The following is a 27841-nucleotide window of genomic DNA, read 5'->3' as shown; positions in this document are numbered from 1 at the left end:
CACAGAACCTCTACTCTAGGGGCCAGCGCTGCTAGTTCCAGGTCAGGCTGCCTGGTACGCCTGTTCCTGGCTCAGCTGCATCTTGGGACACAGAGTGCTGGGGCCTGGAGTGTTCTGGAAAATTCCCCTTAGCTAAGCCCCAACCCACAATGCAGTGGCTCTCTGCTATCCAAGGGTCCTGCACTAAGAACTCTGACTTCAAAGCCGCAAGGGCCCCTGCTGCCTCTTCCCTCTCGTTCCTCACCAGACTGATAATCAGAGTGGGGACCCAGTGAGGCCTCTCCCCCACCCCCCCACCCCCCGCCCCACCCCGCCTCCTGCTGCCACCTTTGTCTGACTGGCAGGCGGGGGCTGGTGTTCCTGGCAAAAACAAGGACTCAGAGGAGGATCCAAAGGTGTGACTCAGGCAGGGAGGGTCTGCACCTGCAGAGGCGGAGCCGTACCCACCCCCAGTCTTCCAGCCTCTTCCCTGGCCCCTCCCCGGAAGCCCACTCCTTAGAAGGCACAATGTGGAGGGTCAGGTCGGCTGTGGAGGGAAGGCTGGGGGAGGTAAACAGGCTCTGAGCGGGCAGGGGTTTCAACAACGGGGAGCCTGGGATGGAGAGGAAGTGACAAGTCCCAACTGATGGAACTTGGGCGGGGCAGGCTGCAGCCACTCGGCTGGACACCGGCAGGCAACGGAGCCGGAGAAACCCAGACCGGCCTCAGGCTTTGGCTGTCCTGCTACACACGCGGTCAGGTCTCCTCGGAACCCACGCGCCTGGCTACCTCTTAACCAAGGTGCGTCCCCTTCCACCTGACCCGCTCTCCTTCATCTGGCAGGTTGTGTGAATGGACCCCCGGGGCTCAGCGGGAGCTGGGAAGCACCCCCAGTCCTGTGTACCACACACCCTATTCTGGATGTCCGCGCCCTCGCCTGCTTACGAGCCCGCTGCCGTTGCCACCTCAGAGCAAGACCCAAGTCCCAACTCTGCTGCATAAGCCTTACTAGCCAGTCCAAGATGCCCCCTGGGAGGGCAGTGTGTGAGTGGGGCACAAACGGTTCACTACACATGCCAAGTCTTTCAAAGGAATGTCCTCATTTTGACGTTAACATCCAAGAACATTCTGCCTCCCTGTCCTCAGTCTGAGGGCGGGGCCTCAACACCTCTCCTAGTTTCTGGAGCGCCCAGCCTCAAAGCCTTGCAGAGTGACCCAGACTCCTGCTGAAAACACATACACTTGAATGCCACTTCTGGAGATTCTGATTCAGACCCAGGAAATACCAGAAGAGGTATTTTTAACACACACCTGGGTAATCTAAAGGCATTCGGGACTAGTGATCGTTCTTCAACGTATTGTCTTTCTCCAAGCCTTTGTTTGTGCTAGTTCCTCTACATAGAATGCCTTTTCCACCCATGGAAACATTGCTTTTCCTAAAAAGCCCAAAACACGTTACCTCCTCCAAGAAGCCTTCCCTGATTTTTCCCAAATGGAGGCTCACTGCCTACAGCCTGCACAACACATTTCAAGTCTCAAGTAGCTTATTTTATAAACGTTTGTGTAGTGTAGACATCCTCCTCCCCAGTGGAAACTGCAGGCAGGTTGTACCTTGTCTACACGTGCACCCCACAACAGCCGGTACGCCTGGCCTCTCTTACCCAGAGAGATCATTCTCGATCACCATCTTCTGCAGCCCGGCCGAGATGCTGCTACTGCCAGAGCCAGGAGTGGAGGCCAAGTCGTTGGTCCCTGTGAGCTGCCCACTGCCTGGGGTACTCAGTGCTGTGTGGACATCCCTCAGGATTCGAGGCAGGGGTCCCAGTTTGGATACAATGTTCTGCAAATACACAGCAAGTGGCAGGTGTGACCTGTGGGTGCCACTTGGGGAGGCCAAGTGCACTGCACCTGCTGGGGTTCAACACTGCTGAGGAGCCACTTGGAAAGGCAGGCCCTGCCCTACCCTCCCCACCTGCCAGACCCAACGGGGCTGGGAAGGAGCTGGAAAGCCTAGGAATCTGCAAATGAACATTTTTCCCAAGCCCCCCAGATACTTCTGGCGGTGGGGGGGGGGGGGGGTGTGAGAGGCCTAAAGGGAGAAATGGTGACCTAGTCCAAGCCCTCCACCTGAGAACATCCCATCTCCATGCCCCAGAGAGGGGAGCCCACGAGGAACCCCAGAACTTCCCACAGCAACACCTCCCTATCCGAGAGACTTCTGGGATGGCCCTCTGCTTATGCACTGGCTTCTGTGGTTTTGTGCAAAAAAAGTGTGAAAACTCATGCAGTCAACAGCATAGACTTGAGAGGCAAACACCTCGATTTCAAATTCTTGCTGCACTGCCATCAGCTGTGACGGCGGCTGCCATCTCCTGTGCTTCCTGCCTGCTTGTGCAGATGTGGGTGTCGGAGGCAGGCACGGGACGCCGTAAGCGGTGGCAGTTAGAGTGACTGGTGTTGGCAGCAGTGGAGAAAGAGAGGGCCTTGGCCCCGCTGCCGTTTCCTGCCCTGTGTCTCTTGAGCCAAAGGGGAGTGGGTATCAGCGAACAGACACGACCGCAGCAACAAGACGCGGGGATTAACCCGTGTGTCCGCAACAGGGGCTAGTGAAATGTGTACTCCTATGCGGGACAGCCCGCGGCCATCCGAGAGGCCACAGCGGTAGCGCAGCCCCTAGTGACACGGAAAGAGGACAACAGAGCCAGGTGAGAAATGCACTCTGCAGTGCTCACTTCAACACAAACAAAAACGGAAAAGAACTCTGTGCCTGCATGGGTACTTAACACACGTGCAGACATATCTAGAAAGCTACACACTGGAGTGCCCTGAGGGGTCACCTCTAGGGAATGGGACGGGAGCAAGGAGGCCTTCCATCCCTGTTCAGGCAGTAACCACGTTTGTAAAGTGGTCTCTTTAAGCCCGGGGAAGCAACAGATATTGTGGAAGTGGATCCTGACCGGACTGTTTGCGGTGTGGGCTGGGGCTGCTGGGGCGACAGTGGAACCCCAGGCCACCGAGGGCGCAGGCCAGGCGGCCGCAGCAGGATCAGACATGTCTAGGGAATCAGATTTTCAACTCATGGTCAAGGGTAATTCTGGAAAGGTCTGCAGCTTCCTGCCTGACGTGTGGAGGTGCAGCATCTTCAGTGTCTATCTTTTTCACATCAGTGGCCTTAAAACCTAGAACGAGGATATTTTCAGAGAAGCAGCTAAAGATGATCACGTTTCTCACAGGTAGGGGGCACACCTTCACGCACTCAATGCTGAGTGTGGACAGCTAAAGCCCCCGTGGGCAAAGTGGGCTCCCGTGGCTGGTGCTGGTGACTGAACGGGACACTGCCCATCAAGGGAAAGGGGCTCAGGGACCCTAAGGGCAATGCTCACAGGGCCTGGGCTGGAACCTTGGGCTCTGGCACCCGGGCAGGCGAACACTTTGACCCCCACAGTTAGTCCAGAAGGAGGGGCAGCCCTGAGCTCTGCAGCCACCTCTGGCCCGGCTCTGTCCCCCCTGGAGCCCGTGGGGCCAGGCACCTGCTCCAGCTGGCTGACGGCCTCCCAGAGCAGCGAGTGCAGGCTGGAGAGCTCGCGGCCCAGGTCGATGTAGCCCTCGAAGCCGGCCGTGTTGGAGACGGTCTCGGGGTTGGAGATCTCCAGCAGGAAGCGCTGCATGTTGGTCCACTCGTGCTCCAGGAACTGGTTCATGAATGACATGTACTCCTCCTTGCTGCCAAACCTGGACAGAAAGCAGAGAGGGTAAGTGTCCCGGGGCCTGTCCAGGAGACCCCCTTTGAGTCCCCCCACCCCCACTGTGGCTGCCTCTCCCACCACTCACTTCACCAAGCCAACACATCTGCTCTGGCTCAGGGCCCTCGTTCCCGGCTAAGGCCGGAGACCCTTTCCCGGACCTCTCCTCACAGGACCAGAATGTTCTGTGGCCCTCACTCCCCATTCACTGCTGGTCAGTCTCCTTCCCTCTTTCTTCCAAGTTTCAATGGCTTGGTGTGCAGGTGACTTTTAATGCACACTTAGCGGGTCTCTCTGCTGAGCTTTCAGGCGTGTACATCCACGGGCACCTCCCCTGTCCTCAGCCTGGCCGAGTCTGGCCGACTCAGCGCTGTCACCTCAAACCCATGCCGCGCTCCTGGGCTTCCTATCCTAAGTAGGGACACCGCTGTCCCCCAGAGAGCTCAGCCAGAAGCCTGGGGGTGGCCAGCTTCTCCCTCTTCCTCCCCACCCGGCTAGGCCTGCTGACTTTACCTTCCAATCACCCCTGACCTTAGCCGCTCCCCACCCCCCAATACTTCCACGGCGGTTTCTTCTGTGGGAGGGAACCACAGCTATGCCCTCTGCCCTGTCTCTCTGCTGCCTGCTGTGCTCTCTCCAGCCCCCATTCCCCATGCTGTCAGGCTGACCAGTTCAGGACCCAAAACGGACGAGGGCCATCCTCCCTGTGGGGGACCCACTGCCCCACCTGAACTTCAAGATCCCGCTGTCCTCTTGGGTCTCACACCCCCCTTCTCCGGGCCTGCCATGTAATGACTCGGGAATGCCACGGTGCCTCATCAAGCCAGCACACGGGCCTCCCGGGGCCTGCCCCACCTCTGTTCCTGCTGCCTCTCCATGAGCAGGTGACTGCCTCCCCACCTCCCCGGTCCTGACACACAGCAGGGGGCACATCTCCTAGGAGGACAGGGCTGGGGCCCTCCTAGGAGGCCTGCGTCTCTATCACTGCTCCGCTGCTTCCTGCCCTCTCTCCCTGATCAAATGTGGGTCCAGGAGGCTGGAACCAGATGTGACTCAGAGCCCAGCACAGAGAAGGCTTGCAGCACGGCTCTGTCCACACTGTGAATGAGCCCTTCCGTTTCCACCCACTCGCTCTAGGGTACAGTCGAGAACACTGAAGCGCCTTATAAGCAAAGACATTCTTCACAGCATCAAACAAGGACAGTCTGAAACAACCTGAGAGCCCAACCACGCAGGACGGGTTAAGGAAATATGGGCCATTCTCCCTTGAAGGCATGTTAGTCATTCATCGCAAAATGAGGCTTATGAATGTTAAGTACACGGGATAATCCTTATGATAAAAATGTTAGTTCAAAAAGCAGAAGGAAAAAATATCTCCTTTTCTCACCTTTGAAAATTAAGGAAACATACCCAAATGCCATGTACTTTTTGTAGGGGGAGGATGGGAGGTGGAGATCTGATTTTGAAAGAAGGGGAGGGGAAGAGCTGAGGAGGACAGGGACAGAAGCAGGGCCTGCCGTGCGGCCCCACCCCAGGGCAGACACACCCACGGCCTGTCCCCAGGGCTCCAGCGGATGCCCACGCCTGGACCCTGGCCGTCCGGGCTCACGGCACTCACTTGGCGAAGTTGGCCAGGTTCTGGGTAACCTTGGCGATGAGGGTGAGGGTGCGGGCAGTGCGGTCATCGGGGTACTCCTGCAGCAGGTTGAAGAGTGAGGGCGACATGATGGCAGGGCAGAGGAAGCGCAGAAACAGGGAGGCGCTGATGAGTCGCTCGCTGATGTCAGGCCGGCCACGGCTGCTGCACTCCTGTCGCCATGAGGCAAATACCTCTTTCAGCTCCCGTGGGAAGACACTGGAGGGACAGAGGAAGGTGGGCCAGTCATCGGGCAGGGGGCTAGGGCAGGAGGGTGCAGAGCAGGGACCTGGTGCTGGGTCTGATGGAGCCCTGGATTCCAACGCCTCCACCGTGATGGCCTGTGAGCTACTGAGCACAGGACTGCAGCACGGCAGTGAGGGCAAAGGGAGAGCCTGGCCCAGGGAGCAGGGACATGGAACCCCAGGCAAGGCCGTGGGCTCTCTACAAATGGGCCGAGAGGGGATGGGCACAGGCACACAGGAGCCAGGTCTCGGTCCCAACGAGATTCGACGGCAATGGCCAGCCCCGGGGCTCCACCCTCTGTCCCAGACACCAGGCATGAGATCTCGGGGAGAGTGAGGAAAACACGACTGGAACAGACCACTGCCCCTTGGATGCCATCACTCCCTTTGCTTGAATATTATAGGAATCAGACATTTTCAGAAGAGCTCCAAATGATCAAGATGGCAACGGGCTAATCACAGGATGAGAACACAGCTCCCGCTTTCTAGGTGGGAAGGGAAATGGAGGAAGTGACCTCCCCAGGGGGGCCCAGTGAAGGTGGGCAGGGTTGCCAGCACCCCACCGGGGGCTCTCTCTGCCGGGCACCCGCAGCCTGCTGCAGTCAGGCCCCACTGGCCAATCTTTACGTGGTTTTCCTATCTTTTCACCCTGACAGACATGCCTCCTACCCTGGGGCAGGCCAGGCCCCAGCACTCTTTGGACTCTATGCCTGGCTCTGCCACAGACTCAGGGTGCTCTGAGCAAGTGCCTGGCCCTCCCTGAACTTCATTCAGTCCCCTCATCCTTACACTGAGAACAAGGCCGGCCCTGCCACGTTCACAGGACCATCTCAAGTCCATCAGAAGCCTCGATCAACTCCAAAGGCTTTTGCCCAACAAGCCCAGCACCTGCTCAGCAGGCTCTCTGCAGTGAAACAACAAGAACATGCTACAGACACAGTGACAGAGGAGCACAGGAGGACACGACCTTAAGCCCTGACCCTCAAACTGCCTGGCACAGGACTGGGCAGGGGGCAGGTGCTGAGCGATGACATCTATTGATGGCCTTGTCCAGGACAGAAAGATGCCTCCGGGCCTCGGACAGATATCAGAAAGAGGAAATGGAAAATGGCTGTCTATGGGTATGTTTCCCTGTGTCCCACGCCCAGTCTGCCCTGGGAACTGGGCGGGTACCGGGTAAAAGCACAGCCCAGCCCAAGGATGGGAAGTATGTTCCCAAAGAGTTCAAGGCTGTGCCTCTACCCCAGGCCAGGGGTCATTTCTGGCCCAGCCCGAGGGGCCAGGATGGACCTAGGTGAGCACCTTGTGCAGCCCAGGGGCAGAGGGACCTGGTAGAAGGACATCCACTCTATGCGCTCTGGCTATTCCCTCTGTCCCCTTCCCAAGGCTGCTGCTAACCTAGCAGGCCTGTCTCTGCCTGTTTTTTGGGAGTAGCAAACCATTCCCGGGCCTTCCTGGGTCCAGCCCTGAGCCGGGGGAATCTGTCTGCCCCCAGGGTGCTCCAGGTACGTGCAGGAAATGGATCTGGACACAGGCACAGTCCCACTCTGATGGGATCAGGGCTGTGACAGTGGGTCCCGGGAGGGATGAGACAACCGCGTCTGATACCATGACGGGCGGTGACAGAGGGAAGCAGGCACAAGGCCTTGAAGCAGGAAGGGAGGGAGCGTGTGGAGGTGAGGTGTGGGGTGAGGGAGACCCTGCCAAAGAAAAGAGTGAGGTATGGTAGGTGCAGGAGGGTGGCACCCCTGTGGACAGCTGAGGGGTCTCACCTGAAGCTGTCCACCTGCCCCACGAGGGTACCTGAGCAGGGCCGTCGGCCTCACTCCTAGTGCTGCAGCTCCAGCATCAACGACTGCCCGGCACACGGAGGGTGCCTGCTAAGAAGCGTGGAAATGCACTGCCGTGTCCTGCATGTGTTCTGGGATGCTCCCTTACATGCGTGAGCCCACAAAGGACCAGGACGGGGCCCGGCAGCCCATCAAGACTCCACTGGGCCAGGCAGGGTGTGTCATTGTGCCCTCCCTGCGAAACCTCTGCTCCATCATTTAGAAGTCGGGGAAGACGGAGCCTAAGGGCCTTGCCGAGCACACGCACACGCACACTAGCACGGCGCCCAGCGTCCTGCATGCAGGAAGGGAAAGACACAGGGGTGGGGGCCCGGGCGGCACTGACCAGTAGGAGTTGATGATCTTGCAGAAGGCTAGCTCGCAGCACATCTTGAGGTTGCCCTGGTGCTCGGGGAGGTCGGCGGCCGAGCACTTGCTCGGGTCCACTTCGCAGTTCTCATCCGACTCGTACAGAGCTTTGATGAACTCACCTGGGGCCAGGAGGGCAGGGAGAGGGAGTGAGGGCCTGGCAGGCACAGCCCATGCCCTGCCCACCTGCCGGCCCCACGCCCCACCCCTACCTAGTGCATCTTGCAGGTACTTCTGGCCCACCAGCTTGAGGTACTCCTCGATGGCCTTGGTGGCCAGCGTGTTCTCCCGGAAGATAAGGTGCTCATTGTCCCCACAGCGGTCCACCTCTGACATCATCAGGTCCGTCAGGAAGTCCTGGGGAGGCAGGAGGTGAGGAGAATGGACATGAGCAGGCCTGCAAGCAGGACCCTAAGATCCCAGACCCGCTCCCCAGCCAGAAGTGCCTCCTTCTCAAGGCTGCTCCACTGCCACGCTGCTGGTGCCCACCCTGGGGGGGCTGCTGGGGGTGCGCACAAGGTAGCCTGTGCAGGGGAGATGCCTACAGTTGGTGAGAGCTGGGTCTAGGAATAGGGAAGGCAGGCCTGGGCAAGAGCACGCAGAGCCATGAGCCAACTGCACCATGGTCAGGTCCGCTGGACTCAAACCCTGTTCAGCCCTGACCAGGCCTGGCCAGGTCTCCCTTCCCATCACCAACAGCGCCGAAGAGGACAGACAGGCCACCCTCCCTCTGTCATACAAGCAGCTGCCACTATCTACCCACCCGTTACTCTGAGGGGGTCTCCCACCCCAGAAGACGTGTTCTATGCAGCCCCACAGTGAGGAGTTGTCCAGATGCCCTAAGGCAGTGCGCCAGGGCCCAGATGGCGAGAACACGGCCCTCAGCTTAGGTGGGAAGGCGGCCCCTCACTGCTGTGGGTCCGAGACTTTCTGGATGGCAGCTGTGAAACCGGTGAGCCTGTGGGTCCTGTACACAGTGTCACGGGAAGACCCTGGGAGGAGCCTGAGCCCACGCATGCCCTCCTGACTGCAGAGATGTGGGCAGTGTGAACCTGCCTCTCTCAGGAGCCCCTGCCTCCTCATGCCCTCAGCCAACCCTGTGACCTGGGGGAGGGAAAGAAGACAGGCAGGGAATCAGAGACCCGGGGTAGGGGGGAGGTGACGAGGCGGTAAGGAGGCCGGTGTGGGCCAGGGTTTCTGGGGCTCTGGAAATTTCTCACTCCATTATGTACAACTTTGGGCCCTCTGAAATTGAAAGTGGACCTTAAACTACAGAATTGAGTTCTAGGCCCAGGAGACCTACTGGCCAATGGAGAAAGGGTGGGGGCTGGGGGAGGGAGTGGCCACTGCCTCTCTGGGAACCACACAGCCTGAGGACCCCTTCCTGCCCTACAGGTAACCCAGAGAGCCCCTTTCTCTGAACACACAGAGCAGAGGCCAGTACTGCATGGAGCCTGGTGCTTCCACAGGGCTTCTAAACACCTGGGGTGGGTGCCAGGCCGAGGCTGGGATGAGTAGGAGATCTCTTTAGAGCATGGAACAGGAAAGTGACCTGCCTGAGCCCACCCAGCTATCAGGGCCGGATCTGCCTCTTGTCACATTGAAAGGAGTGGGGATGACGGGGAGAAGGCCCGGGAACCCAAGGACAGGGACTCTGAAAAGCCACAGCCCAGGAAAGCAGAGTCCGGGGAGCGGGCAGGAAGGTGCTGAGATACCCGCTCACACAAACCTCACCTTGGGACTTCGGGGCCCTTGTCAGATGCTCTGCTTCTCACCAAGAATGCCCCTTTGGTTCCCAAGTGTTCAGATAGAAGGGGCTCATAAGCACATGGCCCTAGCACATGAGTTACTTTCTATCCTTCTGCCTATTGATCCCCCAAGGCCCACTGAGGCGGCTGGAGCCTGGCTTCCAACTCCCTCCACAAAGCACCGTGAGCCCCGAGAACAAAGGTCACTGCAGATGGGAGTCGGCTTTCCAGGCTAGCCCAGCCCTTGGGGGACAAGTACTGAAGGAACAGACACAGCAGCAGAAGGGGTCTCCCTCGCTCCCTCTCTGGGGGCCAGGGACTCCCTCAGTTCACTCAGTTTCCCAGCAACCCCCAACACTGACCAGGAAATTAAGGATAGTATAGCCAGAGCCGGTCCAACCTAGTCAGGTCTGCAGCTGGGGGTGGGTAGAAGACAATGAGGCCTCCCTCCCCTTATGGAAAGCACAGTCAGGAAGTCCCTTTCCTTGAAGGACAGCATGAGTCCCACAGGCAGGGGGGCTCTGGAGGCCTAAAGAGGGCCACAGACTTCGGGAATAGATAAGAGGATAAGGGGCCCTAATGGAGTCATGTGCCTGGGTCCCCAGCCTGTGTCTCCCCTGTCCTGAGACTGTGAGGGCTCAGGACCCTGACACACGGCGGTCCCTCGTCTCCATCACAGGCTACTTGGTCCTCAAACCACACCATGTCCAGAGGGCAGAGGCCCAGTTCCTTCTTTCTTGTCTTAAACGTAGGTAAGAGATTCATCTTTTATTCTCCTAGGACACAGGCCAGCATGCAAGGCCTTCTGCAATGTCCAGTCCTTCTCCACTGCATCCCCCTTCAGGCAGCTCCCACCAGGAGGGGACGGGCGGGGGGGGGGGGGGAGTCTTCCTGAAGGAGCCTGTCTCCAGAACTAGGTGGGAGGGACTGAAGCATGGCCTGGAAGATAAAAAGAGGTGGGCAGAAGCCCTCCAGGAGGGCTTGCCCAGATGGCTACGGGACAATCCCTGTTCTGGAGGCCATGGGACCGGGGATGGCTGTCACCACAGCCGGCTGGTTGCTGCGTGGAGGCAATACACTGCGCTCTGTGTGTGAGTCTGTGTGTCTGACGTGTGAGGGCTGCGACAGGTGGTCACTTGTGGGGATGTCAACTGAACTCTGTCTCACTGGACGTGTGTCTGGGAGAGGCTGGATCCCCTCAAGCCTTAGACGCCAGCCCTTGGGTGCAGCGGGAAGGTTCCTAAAACCCACTTCCTCACTGTAAGCCACGACCCCACCCGTCGGCTCCATAAGTGTGCCAGCGATCAGCTCCAACCACGAGGAGGAACAAGAACCCCCCCGGCAGCTCTATGACACAACTCTTGGGTTTAGGGAGCCCACCTGGCTGCGACGGGTGCTTCCGTTAGAGCTGAAATCACGGACTCGGACACGGGGGGCAGCAGATAACCTAGCGCGCATCCCAGGCCTCTGCATGGGGCCACACAGCGTGGGGGACCCACCTGCGCCCACACACGCACCTTCACCTTGCCCGTGCTCTGCAGGATGTGCACCAGGGCTGATGCCATCTCCTCCTTGGTCTTGGCGCTGAGGATGGGCTCGAGGGCTGCACAGAGCCCCAGGTAGTGGTTGGTGATGTGCTCGGCAAACTCCTTGTACATCTCCATGGGCAGGATGGTGACGGTCTGGTAGCGAGCCTTGATGCGGATCATGGGCCCGGGGCCCTTGCCGCCCTTGGGGTTGGGCGTCACCACCGGGTACCACTTCTCCACGAACTGCCGCCCAGCCACCGAGGCGGCAGGCAGGCTCACCAGGCCCAGGTAACTGTTGCGCTCCTTCTTCTTCTTCTTGTCAGTCTCCCGGTACAGGTGGACGGTGACGGTGCGCAGAGGGGGCAGGTTGTGGAACTCAAAGTGCTCGCCCCAGAAGACATTGTCCGTCTTGAGCTTGCCCGTGGTGCGGGCGTAGAGCACGTCGTCCAGGCACAGCTCACACAGATACTTCTTCTTGGCCGGCAGGTCCTTGGCCTCGATCACCCACAGCTTTAGGATGTGCTCCACACGCCGGCTGTTGTCCTGCACGTGCACAAAGGAGCCTCGGTCACCAGGGGCGCAGGGAGAGCTTTCAGACACAGGGGGGGCCCAAGCCCGACACAGGACAGGGGTGAGGCAGGGACCGCTCGGAGCCTGGCGGACAAGGGGCTGGATCCCTGCTCTGTCTTGTACGAGCCCACTGACCTTAGGCACATGACTTAACCTAAGCCTTGGTTCCCTCTCCTGTGAAACAGGAATGAAACAGAGTAACAGATCGAGTAGGAGGTTCGCACAATGCCTGGCACATAGCAGGTGACTGTGCCGTTAACAGCTCTTCTGGAGTTTGCTGGTCTGTAACGTCACTTAGGAGGTGACCACTGCTAAGGCCCCTTCCGTAGTGAGGTCATGGTGACCAGGGCTCAGCCCAGCCCCAAAGGCTGCCACAGAAGCAGATGATTATAGGAGAGGATCCAGGGACCTGACGGGGGCGGCTTGGGGGCACACCCGCCTAGGTCAGTGGTGCTCCCCTGAAGGGGACAGATGTCTAAGCTGGAACTGGATGCATAGGGAATCAGCCTGGGGAAAGGGGGACATCCAGGCAGCAGAATGCCAGCACTCAAGTCCCCAACAGCCCAATGCTCAGTTCTCTGGCCCAGCCTCTTTAGCATGTGGCTCGAGTCAGTCTGGCCAACTGGAGCTCCTCCCTCAGAGCCCGGCACCTACTGCCCACCTGGGTGCTGCCTCCACCCCCCATCACAGCCCACATCGGAGATCCCTGCCTCTCCCCTCCTGTCAGCGTCTAGGTCCACTCTGGGTCCAGCCTCAGTCCACCCTACTTGGGCACTGGGGACACAGGCTTACCTTGTTGGGGTGTACCGCTCGCCGAAGGTTCTCCATCCACTTATCCCGCTCGGCTGCCGATCGGCAGGAGAAGCACTTGCTTCCTGATGACGTGGTCACCTGTGAGAGACAGGCAGGACCGTGTCACAGGGGAGGGGAACACAGTAAGGCTGGTACGACGGAAGACCTCTGGGCCCTGGGCGGGTGGACTATGGCCACCAGGTCTGAGCCACAGCCACAGGGCAGCTCACCCAATGACCACGTTTGCAGGTGACCCAAGGTCCCAGAGCAAGTCAACAGCAGGACAGCGGAGCCCTGCACCAGTCGGTGCCTGGTCCCCACTCCCCACCCCTGCCTCAGCGTCCCCGTCCACAGGAAAGCATCTTTCTGGCTCCAACCTCACTCTCCCAGAGATGGGGAGAGAAGGTGTGGGCCCCCTGCCCGGGTCAGAGGGCAATGCTCAACTCAGACCTCCCCCCTACAGGTAAAGCCACAGGCACCGAGAAGACAGATACAAAGGATCACCTCAGTCCTTAGCGGCTACCTCTGACAGTTCTCTTTAGCCAAGTGGCTAAACTTGGTCACAGAAACTTAACATTTGGGGGACAACACTGGCGAAGTAAAAATTGCACTGTCTAGATGTGCTGGGCCCTGGGGTCCTCCTGTCTGAAACCCTGACCCTCCTCCCCAGACTCCTGCTCCTCCTTCAGTCCCATCCAGGTCAGGGGGCCCGACCCAAACTGCTCCCACTCTGTTCCTGCTGTCCCCTGCTGTCCCGGCTTTGTGGGGGAAACCAGACTCCTCACCCGGCTGTTCAGGCACCCCCTGCTGTGGACAAGCAGGCAGGCACCATCTTCAGCCTGTCCCAGGCAAAGAAGTCAGAGCCCGGCCGGTCCAGGCGTCTTGAGCCAGAAACGGCCCCAGAGGCCCAGAGCGTGGGGCAGGTGTGCCAGGCACCACTCCGCCTCTTCCCCGGGGCCAGGGGGGACCCGGAGGTTGTCCCTGAGTAGCTGATTTCCATCACCAGGCGAATTCATTCCTCTATCAGAGAGCTCCCCTAATTATGCAAGACAGTTGGGGGTGGGAAGCTTCCCAGAAACAGAGGTGGGAAGAGAATATGAATAATTGGAGAAGCAATTAGGAACTCCCAGGAACACCTGCAACATTAGCTACCATGGTCTTGGTTTGGCCTCAGGCTTTTGTGTGGCTGCTGACATCGTCCTGCCCACTCTGGGCCTCAGATTCCCCATCTACGGTGAGGGGGCCCTGCACAGGTTGGGTGGCTGTCCCCCTGCTCTCAAACTTGGGTCACAGAAAGCTAGGGCAGGAAAGGTTCTGGCTCTCATTATGCAGAAGGGGAGACAGGCCCAAAAAAGGGGTACTCTCTCCTACCCCACATTGCATTTGAGGGGTTTCTAAGGAGGAGTGAGCAGGCTCTGGGGGCTTAAGCAATTCTATACAGGCCTTCACTCCCTTCACCCACTGGGGCCTCATGCCCTTGCACATGGGAGACAGTGCCAGGCCGCGTACAAAGAGCCCACGGAGCGGGAACAGAGCCCCCCATTTCCCAGCTCCACCCGGTCTCTTAGGAGCCAAAAGCGCTGGGCAGATTCCAGCCTGGCCCCAAAGAGCCTGGCCTTCACCGAGGCCACAGAGCGACACCAGCGCCCCACCTTGCTCCTGCAGTGGGACCCACCTCGAAGCAGTAGTCCTGGCCCAGGATGCTGCTGTGCACCGGCTTGATGACCACCTCCTCCTCCATGCTGAGGTCCAGCGCCTCTACTGCGCTGCTGGGGCTGAGCAGGGACTCGTGGGAGCGAGACTCCTTCAGCCTGGGCATCAGATGGGACCTGGGGGTGGGCGGTTCTTGTGTCAGGCCCAGCCTGCTGCTCCCCTCCCTTCCCCCTTCCCCGGGGGGCCTGCCCAGACCTCCCAGCTGGAGGCAGTCACTCCTCCCGGGAAGGGGGCACCACAGCGCTGGAGTCACAGACACCCGCCAGGCCCTCTTGCCCACGGCGGGACTCCGGGACAGTGGCTCAGCCTAAGGGAGCAGGTGCCGGAGGATCAGGCCACCACTCAGGAGCCGAACGTCAGCACCGGGTGCTGGGGCAGGGTCCTGGCCTTGGAGACCCACGGGACCCACGCAACCTTCTCTACCTCCTCTTCTCGGCCCTGGTCTCCCTCCAAGACCAAAGTAGCCACCCATTTGTCTAGAAAGTCACTGTCAACAAAGCTCTTTCTCACACATCATCCCACTCCCCCCACCAGTCCCACTCAGGGCAGGAGAGCCCCGGGGACATCCGCTGCTCCCACCGAACAGAGGAGGACCTGGGGCTCAAACGGGAAAGAATACCACAGTCTCCGCACAGCACCTGAGACACTGAGACTCAGACAGGGTCCATGTCCCGGAGCTTGGGGGCCCAGGCCAGGCTCAGTGGGCTCGACACAGGCACAAAGAGCAGAGATAGTTGACATCATCTGGTGCCCAGAAAGAGCCCAGACTAGGACGGACTCTGACAGACCCGGCCTTGGACCTGGGCCCACTGCTCACTTGCTGTTCCCCTCTCTGAGCCTCAGTTTCCTCAGTACATCACATGGAAGGTACCTCAGATGGCAGCCGCACCAGGGCTTGGTAGAGTCCTTCCGAGAGGCGAATGTCCCTTCCAGAGCCAACGGCACACGGCAGTGTCCCACCAAAGCCCCCTCCCACAGCTGTGGCCTTAGGACCAGCAGGCCTGCTAAGCCCTTCCTGGCATGGAAGCCGGGCAGGTCTTGCCCCTACCCCTGTCCACAGCGCAAACCCCTAGGGGGCTTGGCCCACCCAGACCTCCTTCCCCCAGCACCCTCTGCCTCTCAGCTCCTGGCCTCCAACGGCTCAAAGCTCAAGCCATCATTCTCTCCCTGTCTCACCAAAGACCCTACCTCAGGCCAGGAAGGTCCGGCAGAATCACCAAACACTTCCTGCGGAGCACAAACCCGGTAGCCCGTATCTCCGTGACCACTGGAGGTAAGCCACTGGGGTAAGCCCCACTATGCGGGGGCTCAGGAATTCAGAGATGAGCTGGACGGATCCTGCCCAGAGGCCCCCACAGGCTGCGAGAGGCCACCGTCCACACCCCAGACTCGAGGTGCCCATGGCAACAGACCTCTCTAAGATGGGAGTTCTGTGCTAGGCACTGCAGAGGAGTCAGAGCCAGAACTGGGACCCCAGCCCACAGGGACCCCACAGCCTGACCCAAGAGGCCCAGTCAGCCCCCCCCCCCCCCCCCCCCGTGCCTAGAATGAAGCTGGCACAGGGCAGGGCTCAGGTCCCTCAAGCTGAACTGACGAATTCAGGTAGGACTCCTTAGAGCTTGAGGGGAGTGGCCGGACCAGAGGGAAGCTGTGAGGCAGCCTGAGGTCAGGTTAGAGCCCAGCCAAACCCTCCAAACCCTCACTCACGTGTGGAACTCGGTGAGGCCCGAGCCTTTCGGCACACCAGCGACACTGCCTCCGCTCCTCCAGCTCTCTCTCTGGAGGCAGCCGTCACAAACCTGCACTGTGGCCACCACCCCACTCAGTTCTGGGTGCTAACAGAGCTCCCCAGGCCCTGCTCCAGTGGCCTATTCACCCCCCATCATAGCACTGACCTAGGCGGGGGTGGGTTTGTAGTCCCCTCAGCTGCAAGATTCTACCTCGGGCCACCCCCCACGCAAGGCAAACTCCAGGCCTCCCTCCCAGGATAGGGCTTCATACCTCAGTGCAAGAGATGCCCTGCCCCAGGTGCTGGAAAAGCCACCCTGCCTAGGAAGGGCTGGGAACCACAGCACCCTAGACTTGCTGTCCAGGGCTTAAAACCCAGCTGGCAGGCTGGGACCGGGCTGTTTTCTGGCCCAGCCTGGAAATCCCTGCCAGGTAAGGATGCTGGGAAGGCAGAGTAGGGACCCAGGATGTACAGAGGGAGGAGCTGGTGTCCTAGGGGGCTAGGGCCCCCTCTCGCCTGAACAAGGTGGCTGGGGAGAGGAAAGGGAGGCATGGTTCAGTAGACTGGCTCTGCCCAGGGAGAGCCAAAGCGGCCCTGGGTCTACAGCCCAGGAGCCCAGCAGGCCCAGCCCAGACCCCAAGCAGCCAGATCCTGGAGCCCACGGCTGCACAGCCCTCCTCTTTCTTCCCTACCACCCGGTTCCATAATCACACCCCAGCGGGCCCAGGCCTCCCTGGGAAGGTTCCTGGCTGAACAGAGGGCTATGGGGAAACTCACAGTAAAGGCATCCTGACTGTAGCTGGGCAGCTGTGACCCTCCCAACCTCCTGTGGGCTTCTCCAGGCTGGGGGACCCAGAACAGAGGCCGAACCCCTTGCACCCGAGTTCACTGGGAGGGGGAGTGGGGGCAGCTACTCCAAGGTCTGGCAGGCTATTTCTGCAAAGTCTAGAGGGCCAAGCTCTAACTGCTGGCCTGTGGGATGGGGGCAGGGCCAGTGGGCCTGTGCTCCCTGATTCCCATGCAGACACGTATCCTTCCCGCTCGGCCTGGAGTCCGCCCGTTCCTCCTCTCTTCCCCACAAGGCTCCTGGCGAGAGAGAAAGGAGCACATGAGGTCCAGAGGGAGTTGTTCTTCTGTGACCCTGGTGGGTAAAATGTCCTGGCAGAGGTGAGTGTGCCCCTGGTGGTGGCTATAAGATGACCAGGTTTCGGGAAGGGAGAGTGGTCACTTGGTCACTTCCTCAACCCAAGAGGATCACCAAACGGCCTAAGAACCACCTCCTCCAGGAAACCAGCCTTGACCCAGGCCCACAGGACCCCCAAATACCCCCACACCAGCCCACCCCATCAATTACTCAAAGCAGGCCTTTACCACACCATTCCTTTGCCTCGTGTCAGCACTGGTAGGCCAGCATCTTGCTTACCTACAGCCTCTGCCTTCCCAGGCTGGGCAAAAGGTTCAATAAGGCAAGGAGGGAGGGTGGAGGGCACCGCAGACTTCCCAGGCCCTAAGGGGGCAGCAAGTAGGCACGGACTCCCTACCCAGGAAGCTCAGGAAAAGGAGGTGATCAGGTGCTGGCCGCTGCCTCACTCCCACTCTACTCCCAGGAGAGAAGGGCTCCACCCACAGGTACTTGCTTTTTCACTCTGCACAGGGCGCTCAGCTGCTCACTTTGGCATCCTTTTTACCAGGAATATTCATCTACTCATTTCCCAGAAAGGTAAGGGGTTCAGGAAGCAGCAGTTACCTGATGTGTCCAAAGCCCCTGCTAGAATGGGGCCCTGGTTGCTCTGGGAGCCCTGCCATGGCTGCCTCATGTGGTGTGGGGGGTCTGGGGCCTGATGCCATTGTACACAGGGTCTCTGTGTCCCCCAACCCCTGCATCAGGTCCCTTCCTGTCACTCCCACTGCATGGCCTCCTCCTGTGCCCAGATCTGTGACCTCCTGTGGTCCCTGGAGACCAGAACCACCACACCAAGCAGGGCCAAAGGCCTTCCCACGTCTGCAGCCCAGGAGCGAGCTCATTCTCACAACAACCCTGCCAGGCACGCCACATGTCTACACTGGGCTCCATGCACCCGGCCCTCCTCACCAGGGCAGAGCTGGCACCCCTGGGCTGTGCCCACAGGAAACGTCACACGTATCCCTTTGATGAATCCTCACAAGGCCGAGAGACAGATACTGAGTTCACCCCTACTTTACAGGGGAGAAACGAGCCTGCTTGAGAGGGCAGCCCCTCTCCACACCTCACCCCCCTGGGGCCACTTCTTTATCCGGAAGAGGAGGGTGTTATTTCAAACAGAAATCAATAGTAATGAACATGCACTTAAAAGGTGCTGTAAAGAGGATTTTTCAGGGAGAGCCATCTCTCGGGCCTTGGAGTCCAGAAGACGGGTTTCTGGTCAGGACTGCATGGCATTCAATGCCAGTCCCGCTAGCCAGGGCCCACCTGCCTGTTCCACCTCACCCTGGGCTGCTCTTCTCGACTCCCACAGGCAGGCCTCCAGGCATATGCTGTCCCCTCATCCTAGCCGACCTTCAACTCTCGGCATCAGTGCACCCTCCTCTGTGAAGCCTTTCCGGACTCCTCAGAGACAGCAACCTTGTACGTGGTCCCAGAGCCTGAAAGTCATCAGGCTATGCTGGGAAGGTCTCTTGCGACCCTCTTTCTGCCTGGCAGGGGGCTCCTAGTAGATAGGGCGGGGTCTGGCTCAGCACCAAGGCTCAGGGCCCTCGAGTTCCCAGACCAAAGTCCCAGTATCCCAGCAGCCAAGGTCAGCTAAGCTCCGGGAAGGAGGAGGAGTCAGCTGGGATGAGGACAATCCTCCCCGGTGACAGAGATGAACCCAGCTTTGGTCATCAGGGCAGCTGCCTGCTCACCCAGTACCTCTGAGAAATGCCCCTGCTCTGGCTTTGTCCAGGTATGGGGGGGCTCCCTCCACGTCTCCCAAGGCCAGGGGTCACCGTACCCTCCATGGCTGCACCCCCCTCCCCACTGTCCCATCCCTCCGAGACATCCCTGAGTCCTAGACACAACTGATTCTCTAGACTCTAAACAGACCCAGGGGATTAGAAGCCCTGGATCCCCTCCCCAACCAAGGCCAGTTGCTCGGGCCTTTACCTCCATCGCATGGAATCCTCATACTTCCTGGCAAGGGGATGGTGCCATGGTTCCCAGACCATCGATGAGACAGCCAAGGACACAGGGTAGGGAGACCTGCCCTGGACTCCTCTGCTCCAGAGAGCTATCTCGGCCAGGGCCCGGGGGGCAGTGCGGGAGGGCCTCCCCACTGGCCGCCTCCACCTAGACCACAGCGGCAGCTTTCCGCCGGACAGGCCCCTCTGCCGTGCCCTCACAGCCCAAAGAGAATCAAACCACAGTGCTCCAAGCTGGTGTTCAGCCCTCGCTGAGACGCCCCTCACGCCACACCCAGACAAGTGACCCAGACTCTCCTCCCCAGCTGGTCCCTGCCCTGCCCTGAACCCCTTCCCCCTCAGGGCCTTCGCCAGTACAGTTTCCAGAAGCCCCTACCGCCTCTCCCTGCACCCCTCTGCCTGATGAAATCCTTGTTTCTCGGCTGTCAAAGCCCAGCCCGAATGCGGCCACCACCACCGTGCCGCTCCGGTCTCCCCGGGCAGACAAGGGCTCACACCCAGGCCACGTGGCCGAGCCCCGTGCCACACCACTTGCCCACCTGTCTCCTCACCTAGCTGTCAGGACAACCACCAGGACTGAGGTACCGCACCCCAGAAAGACAGTGTGAGTGAGACTCGAGTGAGCCAAGTGAGACTCGAGCCCCGTCCGGCAGAGTCTAAGGCTGGCTCCATCGGTGCCCCCATCCCTTCTCCGTCACCCCCAGGCTGCCGAGCAGCCAAGGGCCACGGGCAGCGGACCTGCTCACCATGACCCACTCATTCCAGGTCCAGGAGGAAGAGCCAGGGGGGCTGGCGAGGGTGGGGCAGCCCCTGCCCAGGAAACGGGCGAGGGAGCCACTGTTGGGGATACAGCCAGGCCCCACAGCAGCTCATTGTGAGGGCTGGGGAGCAGGAACAAGAGGACATTGTCCCAGCTCCTGGGCCACTGCCTTATCTGATAGCCTTCCAGCCAGCCCACGAGCTGTTTTTCAACTCCAGCCTTTTTTTCTCTTCAAAGGTTACTGACACAGAAGTTTAGCAAATTCCCCATTATTTCAAGGAGGGAGGAGACCCACAAACAAAAACTTGCGATAATTAAAAAGCCCTATCTGACACAGGGAGGACGTTCTCAGCTACTATGGGGTGGGGGGAGGGGGAACGGGGGGGGGGGTGCGCGGGGAACTGAGAGGTTGTATAGCCTGGAAAATGAGAGGCTCAGAATCTCCTTCCAAATCTCAAAAGGGTAGAGACAGCTGCCCTGCATGCCCCCACCAGAGGGCAAAGCCAGGCCCAGGAGAAGCCAATCGTAGCTCAGGCACAGCTGACCCCAAATGGGTCAAGCTGGTTTGGTTTTGGAGGAGTGAGCACCCTGTCTGTGGGAGTGTGCAAGCAGGAGCTGGGAGCCCCTTTAGACATGCTGCGGAGGGAACGCCTGCGCTGCTAGAGGGCTGCTGGGTAACAGGCCAGGTGCACAGGTAGGCAGTGGAGTAAGCCCCAGGGGCAGACACACACATACCCTCCCCACCCACAGCTGGGAACAGGGAGGTGGGCAGGAGGGCCTGGTGTCACCAGTGCCCAGCCATTCCTCAAAAACCACTCAGCCCTGATCATTTGTAAGTCATTCAACTCTCCAGGCCTCGGTTTCCCCATCTGTAAGTGGGGAGAGTGACATACATTCCTTACAGGACTGTTGTAAGGATCAAGTAGGAGTGCAGGGGAGGGGCGCCCGGGGGCTCAATGGGTTAAGTGTCCGACTTCGGTTCAGGTCATGATCTTGCGGTTCATGGGTTCGAGCCCCACACTGGGCCCTGTGCTGACAGCTCAGAGCCTGAAGCCTGCTTGGGATTCTGTGTCTCCCTCTCTCTCTGCCCATCCCCCACTCACTCTGTCTGTCTGTCTGTCTGTCTCTCTCTCTCTCAAAAATAAACCTTAAAAAAAAAGATAGTGCAGGGGAGAGGCTCCAGAAAGCAGGGGTAAATAAATGCCAGCCGCTCATGACAGTTCCAGTCCTTCTGTCTGCTCTACACACTTGCCTCAGTAGGAACAGGGGGGCAGCTGTGAGCAAGGCCAAAGCTTCCGGGGTGGGTGATGCTGCTGACATTTGGGGTGATAAGGACCCCTCAGGTCATTCTCTGTTCCTTTCCTCTGACCACTCAAGTCCCTCGTTTTCTCCATGCCTCAAGTCTTCCCCATCTGCAAAATGGGGACAAATTACATCTCCCCAAATGCTCTGGGATGCCTCAAAAAAAAAAAAAAAGCTCTCTTAACTTCCTGAAAGAAAGGAAAGGATGGTCAGTATACCCTGCCGAGGGGGCCACTTTAGCCCCTTTGCCCGTGACTCCTGAGCACAGCGTTCCCCGACCCAATGTCCCACTCATGCTTGTGTGGTCCCCTGCCACTGCCCACGGCCACAACCAGGCCTGGAGGGGGTAAAAGTCCTGGCCAAGGTTGGTCTCAATGGAGGAGGTGCCCACCTGAGGGCTGGCAGGACCTGTGGACTCTGGAGTCATGTCAGAACATGCCAGGAGGTCCAGGGAGCTGTGCTGGAAGCCTCTGCCCACAGCGGAAGGAGCCCGGTGCTGGAGCGCAGTCAGGGGGAGGACACCGCGTCCTGGGACACAAACAGGGCCGCACCCCACCGGGAACATCCAGCAGAGCTCTCTCTCCCCAGGCCCAGCCTTGCCCCTCCGGCCTGGGAACTCACTGCTGAGAAGGCCAGTGCTCACTCTGGCCCAGCTGGGGCCCCAGGGGAGGGGAGAAGAATGCAGCTGCCTGGTGGCTCCCATGGCCCAGGGGAGACAGAGCCTGTCCTTAAAAGGCAGGCAGGCAGGCTGCCTGCCCTGCCTGGGAAGCCTTCCTGGGATGACAGAGCCTGGAGGCACGGCCCCTCTCAGCCCAGCATTCTGTCAGTCCAAGGCAAGGGGGCGGGGGGGGGGGGGGGGGGGGGGGGCAGTCCTAGCAGTCACTAGATCTGGTGTGACCCTATCTGAGGGCTACACTGAGCCCTGGGCTGGCCGGTGCCTGGTCTCCAGCCTTCACCCTACCCCTGCAGCCCGTGCCTCCCCTCATATTGCAGGGCTGAGCTGGCAAAGGAGGGTCCACACCCTGACTACCAGGACAGGAGGATCGGACGGCACATCACATGCTATGGCTACGGTGCAGTCCGAGGCCTGGCTCCCAGGAAGTGCCCCAGAGATGCTGATTTAATGATCAACACTGTGGCCACGTGCACTTAACAACCACTTAAGCACCTACTATGTGTCCAGCTGTGTGACAAGTATTCCTGCCAAGACGATGGCCTTCTCCCAACATGGCCCCGCACAAAAAGCAGACGGGGGGAGCCAGCACTCAAATAGGTCCGCAGAGCCCCAGCTCATGGAGTGACCTTTCCCATGCATACCCTGGTAAATCCAAGGACTTGATGAAGGAAGCTTTAAGACACCAGAGGCAACAGGCTAGGGATGTGGAGTGGCTTGGGCGGGTCACAGGGTCCAGAAGTGAGAGCTGGGATCCTAACGGCCACATCGCCCTCAGCTGGACAGTCCTGGTACCTACGTGATGCTGGGCCAGGCCCTCACTGAGAGGGAGACAGGAGGGCGGGGAACCTGGCCTGGGGGGCCTGGACTCCTGTCCGCCCTTAACCTGCCTGTGACCTTGGGCCCCCCTTTCCCTTAAACCTACAGACTTGCTGCACAGCTCTGAACAAGCTCCCTCCTCTCTAGGCTACAGTTCCTCACCTGCTTCCAAGAGCGCCACAAAAGCCCCAACACGTCAACTCTCCAAGAACATAAGGGACCGGATACTAAATACTACAACTCCTCCCACTGCCACCACAGCCACAGTACCTTCAGAGTGATACCTCACTGCTGCCTGCAGGTGACTTGGGGTCACGGTGCTTGGGAAGAGACCAGGGACGTGAGGAGTACTGGTTCTGGTCCCCTCGGTGTCCTGGCCACCCCCCACCCCCGCCATTTCCGGTGTGGTTCTGCAGCCCTAACGGAGTTTTCAAAAAGCATTCGGGAACACATTTACCTCCGCACATCTTACTTTCTTTTTGGGGGGGGGGGCTGGGGGGGCAAGGGGCATGCAGAGTGAGAAGAAACAAAAAACTTTCCACCTAATCCCCCAAGTCATCCTGCAGCCTGAATAATTTTGGGTTTTTAATCAATAGCTGTCAGACTTGTCAAATTACTTTGGGGACCGCAAAGCAGTTTTTAAACATTCATAAACCTCAGTAGAACAGCGAAGTGCCCTGAATTTTAAAAGAAGAGAATCTGAGCAACACTCATTGAATAGGATGAGATCTGGGCCAATCGAAAGTGAGTTGAGGCCCAAGCGCCCCTCCTGTTCCTGCTCCTGGTCCCCAGGAGAAACAGCCTAGAGCCTAGCCAGGGTGCTCAGAAAGACCCAGGGTGACACCCTCAAACCCTCGGCCTCCCTCATCCTCCCCCAGTAAAGCCCCCACTCCCAGGCCCAGGAGCACAGCACCCAAAGCTCTGACCCAGGCCTCAGGCGCTGACGTGGCAGGCCCCAGAGGACCCGGACTGTACCCCGCGGCACACAGGTTGGCCCTGTGCTCGAATGCCCTTCCCACCTTCTCCACTTAGACGACTCTTGAGAATGGTTCAAGGCCCTGGCAGAGGTGTTCCCTCCCCGTGAGCTGAGTCTGTGCCTGTCTCCTTCTCACACATGTGAACACACCCATCCACCCCCTTGGTCCCGCAGATCACACAACTGAGTATGGGACTGGTTTCTGACTGGTTCCCCAACAACGCCCCCCTCCTGCCCCCCACCCCAAGCAGCAACCATAAATACCTCCAACAGCTGCCTCCGGCCTTGGGGACTCATGACCCAAGCGGGTAAAGATGATGAAATTAGAAACAAATGAGCTGAAAACCAAGGACTTCCATCCCACAGAAGCCACTTCCCCTCTGGCTTATCTAATTCCTCTCAGCTCTCTACCTTCAGGAAGCCCTCCTAGGTTCAGCTGGCCCCGCCAAGGAATGTGAGGGAGGGGGCTGGGGGCGGGGCACAGGCAGCATCTTCTCCCCTCTCATCCCCTCCCCCCACTACCCAAGCGCCATGCCATGTGGCCTTCTGTTCTGTGCAGGTTGTTTAGGTTAGGGTGACAAGGCGATGTGGGGACTGTCCTTCCCCCATTCCTGGGCACCAAGTTTCCTGCCTCAACCTAGGACCAGCCATTTGTCACCACAGCCCCAGCTCCTGGTCCCATGCTGGTTGATGACCAGTCTAATGTAGTGAGGTCTCCTTCCTTACAAAGCTCCGTGACTTAGGTCTCCGTTTTTTCATCTGTAAAATGGGGATGACACCACCTCTGACATGCAGTAAGCCCTATGACCAGCCCTGGTTCTACCCTTCCCTGGGCACTCTGCCCCTTCCTGCCCCTGCTTATGCCTCCACTGCTGGTTTGAGTTAATCCAGCGCCCCAGTATATAGCTACTGAGTGCCTCCAGTATGCCAACACTGAGCCCGGGGACCTTGGGACCGCGGCTCCCTCTTCCTCCCAAAGGCCGCTATCTGGGTGTCCCAGCGGGTGGGACACCAGAGCTCTGCTTCCCAGACTGTAACTGGCAGGAAACAGCCAGGATCATTCAGCAGCAGCAACACAGCAGGAGACGGCGGCTACCAGCCACAGGCTCTCAGGCCACCAACAAAGGCAGGAACTCAAGATGTCAAAGACTGGGGTGTAGCTGCTGAGTTCCTCCTGCTCCTAGCGACCACGCATCAGAGCCACCTGTGGCGCTACAATGCCTGCCTCACCTGTGACACCCCACACCTGGGAAAGGCAGGAGGCAGCCAAAGGGTCTCCTAAATGTGGGCTTCTGATGCTCACGCAAGCGCGGCCACCTCAAGACTTTGCAGGGCTTCCAAGGCCAGACAACATGCCAGACGCTGAGATCCCACCATCTTTTCCCACCCGCACTGGCGGACTCTAGGATAAACTAGCCCAACATGTCACTTGCCACTTGGCGCACAGGATTCCAACCAGTAACGCCATATACTTTATTTTTTCACGTAGGCTTCCACCCAACGTGGAGCCCAACGCACGGCTTGAATTCACAGCCCTGAGGTCAAGACCTGAGCTGAGATCAAGAGTCGGACACCTAACCAACGGAGCCACCCAGGCACCTCTGTCGTATGCTTTTAAATACAGCTTCCCAGGTACCTCTCAACCCAGCAGCACTGGGCTGCCCACTGATGCTTGGAATGCTCCCAGCAGCCAAGTTCTCTTTACCCATCAATCCTGGCTCAAAGACCACCACCTCCACGACACATGCCCCCGCAAAACCGACAACTCCCTCCAGGGTTTTGCCTCATGCACACCACCCACCCCCTCACACACTGGGAAGTGGAGGCTCGGAGGGGTCCAGCAGCTTGCCCCAGGTCACAGTTCACAGCCACCAGGGCAGGGCTGGAGGCCTGGCAATTTGGGCTCTAGCTCCAAACTATCTTCACTGCTTGTCAAAGCCTCGGGCTTTCACCAAAACTACAGAAATCATATGAGCACATGCAGCAACTTTCAAGGAACTTACAGAAACCCTGGGTCACCAGAACTATACACTGAGCCCTGCCTTTGTCACCTCCCGTGCAACCCTGGGTAGATCGTTTCCCCCATCTGGCAAATGGTGAGAAGGACACCTTGCTGGAAGGAGTCCGATCCACCACCGGCCTCCCGGTCGTGACAGCAAAGGTGGCTGGGACCAAGGGACGCGGAGACTTGTAACAAGCCAGGGACAGTGCTTAGCACTTCACAGCACTGGCTCCTTTATCCCTCGCGATCCCTCCACCAGACAGTTCATAACAAGCTGAATCCCTGCCTCCTCTGGAGACACAGGTACTTCCCCAGGAAAGACTGCCACCTCACAGTACCCTGGCTCCCAACCGCTGTTTCAGATATGGAAGCCGGAGCTGAACACACCCCAGGCCCAGAACAGCCTTCCAGGTCTTCCACCGCCCCCAGCCTGCAGGCCCACGGATCAGGGAGCAGACACTGGCAGGGGGGGGGGGGGGCGGAGGAGCCCAGCTCCGGGGTTGGGGGGCTGGGGTGGAGATGACATGGCCCCCCAACCCCAGCCCGGCCCCACCCAGCCGGGCCCAGGGTGGGGCGACTCAGAGCAAAGGCCAAGATCCTCCGCTCAGAAAACTTTTCGGCCATTCCTAGCATTTCCCGGTTCTCAAAGAGGTTAGGCCCGAGATTTGACCGGACACTGGATTTCCTCTCTTTAAAAAATAAAACCGGCAGCAACACTTCTCAGTTTTTCGCTTTTTGGCGGGGCTCATCTGTTTTCCACATTCTGGGCGGGCGGCACATGTCTACAGAGACACCATCACTGGAGAACAACAGAGTCCCCAAGATCGCTACCTGTGACAACCCCTCTCTGCCCAGCCTGCTCTCTCCCACCCATCTCACGCGGGTCTCCCTGGGCCCGGGACACTGGTCAGGGGCCCTGGGGCTGGCAGCTTCCCGCATTCCAACCTCCGCTCAGGCCGATCAGGACAATCAGGCCACTCACCATCCCTCAGCACGGCCACCAGGATCACCAGGATCACCAGGATCGCCAAGCCGGGGGAAACCGAGGGCCACGCCAGCCACCGGTCTGCCCGCCGTCCCCCACCGGGCCCAGCCAGTCCAACGGCGCTCTGGTCCTAGACATACCACTCCAGCTCTGTCCGCTGGGACTAATCACTGCTAGTTAAACAAAGGCTAAGTTCCAACTCTCTGTAATGTGCTTTTAAAGGGCCAGTGTCCCACTCGGGGCTGGCGGGGACTTAAAGGCACAGATCCCTTTTTCGGTACAGGAAACCAAAACCGCAAAAACCAAAAAAACTCCCCCAAAGTCATGACCAGAATGGAGGCCTTGGGCTTCTCAGGAAGATCTAGACAAAATGCACAATACTAAAAATCCAAATTTCACCTGAAGAACCCCCAAAACCCCAAAACGCGGTTGCATCTGCAGAATTAAGAGCAGACACCGCAGCCACAATTCTTAGGCACTCACCATGCGCCAGACACAGCACTTCACACCTCATAGCACTGTCCCAGGATTCCACACAGCCACTCCACAGACAAGCATTCCCTGGACCCCATCGAGGAAGCTGCGGCAAAGCCGGTGAGCCCAGGCAAAGCCAGGCTTCCTGCTCCCACCTGGCCCCTCCGGAGGGAGGCCCGCTTTCCCCACCCCGGCCCTTAGGTCCCACCTGTTCCATACCCACTAGCATCTTTCCTTCGTGGGTAAAATGTAGGGGTTACATGGGGACTCACTTGTTGCAGCTGCCCAACCACTGGGCTTTCTGTCTGGGCCTCAGAACCCTGTGAAGCCAGTTGTATTGTTTCCCTTCTTACAGATGAAAAGACTGGAAATCATGCCTGGACACAACACGGCAGGAGATAGACAAACGCTGGGTAAGGGTGAAATACAGAAAAAGGAGAGAGGAGGAGGTCAAGGAGAGGAAAGAGGCAGGTCCACAGACCTGCAGGAACGGGCACCTGACACTCAGGCCCTCATTCCTTTCCCGAAAGGCTGTATGGCCAGAGGTGGGGACAAGTGAGAAGAGCCGTCCTTCCGAGCGCAGGGCTCAGGCAAGCTGGCTAAGGCCCTTCCACTGTCCATGAGAATGGAGGTAGGGCTGCAGGACTTGGGGCTCTCTTAAGGCCCCTAGGATCCAAGGGTGGGCAGGGCCTGCCCAGCTGCTAGAACAGAAGTGGGCAGGGGGGAAGAAAGGAGAGACCTCACTGCCTGGGCCTTGGTACCTGGCCTAACCAGCCCTCTAAGAAAGGTGGGCCATTTCCTGGCACCTGGAG

General features: G+C 59.1%; 1 protein-coding gene across 13 annotated transcripts in view; it reads right to left on the bottom strand.

The window, feature by feature from the left end:
• The window catches only part of LOC123593296 (DAB2 interacting protein), a 188576-nt gene that overhangs the window by 13430 nt on the left and 147305 nt on the right, over window positions 1-27841 (bottom strand). For 12 of the 13 annotated variants that reach the window (XM_045468950.1, XM_045468948.1, XM_045468953.1 and 9 more), the window contains 8 exons: window positions 14116-14269; window positions 12441-12539; window positions 11067-11621; window positions 8014-8158; window positions 7779-7923; window positions 5341-5577; window positions 3510-3711; window positions 1641-1819 (listed from right to left, as the gene is read on the bottom strand). In XM_045468950.1, the coding sequence (XP_045324906.1) occupies window positions 1641-1819; window positions 3510-3711; window positions 5341-5577; window positions 7779-7923; window positions 8014-8158; window positions 11067-11621; window positions 12441-12539; window positions 14116-14269 (1716 nt within the window). Of the gene's footprint in view, window positions 1-1640; window positions 1820-3509; window positions 3712-5340; window positions 5578-7778; window positions 7924-8013; window positions 8159-11066; window positions 11622-12440; window positions 12540-14115; window positions 14270-26552; window positions 26732-27841 lie in introns of those variants that run through there. The other variant, XM_045468958.1, reaches the window with a different exon arrangement.

The sequence above is a fragment of the Leopardus geoffroyi genome, chromosome D4, assembly GCF_018350155.1.
Source record: "Leopardus geoffroyi isolate Oge1 chromosome D4, O.geoffroyi_Oge1_pat1.0, whole genome shotgun sequence".
Taxonomy (NCBI): domain Eukaryota; kingdom Metazoa; phylum Chordata; class Mammalia; order Carnivora; family Felidae; genus Leopardus; species Leopardus geoffroyi.
The sequence above is the reverse complement of the archived record's forward strand: the minus strand, read 5'-3'. Positions and strand labels throughout refer to the sequence as shown.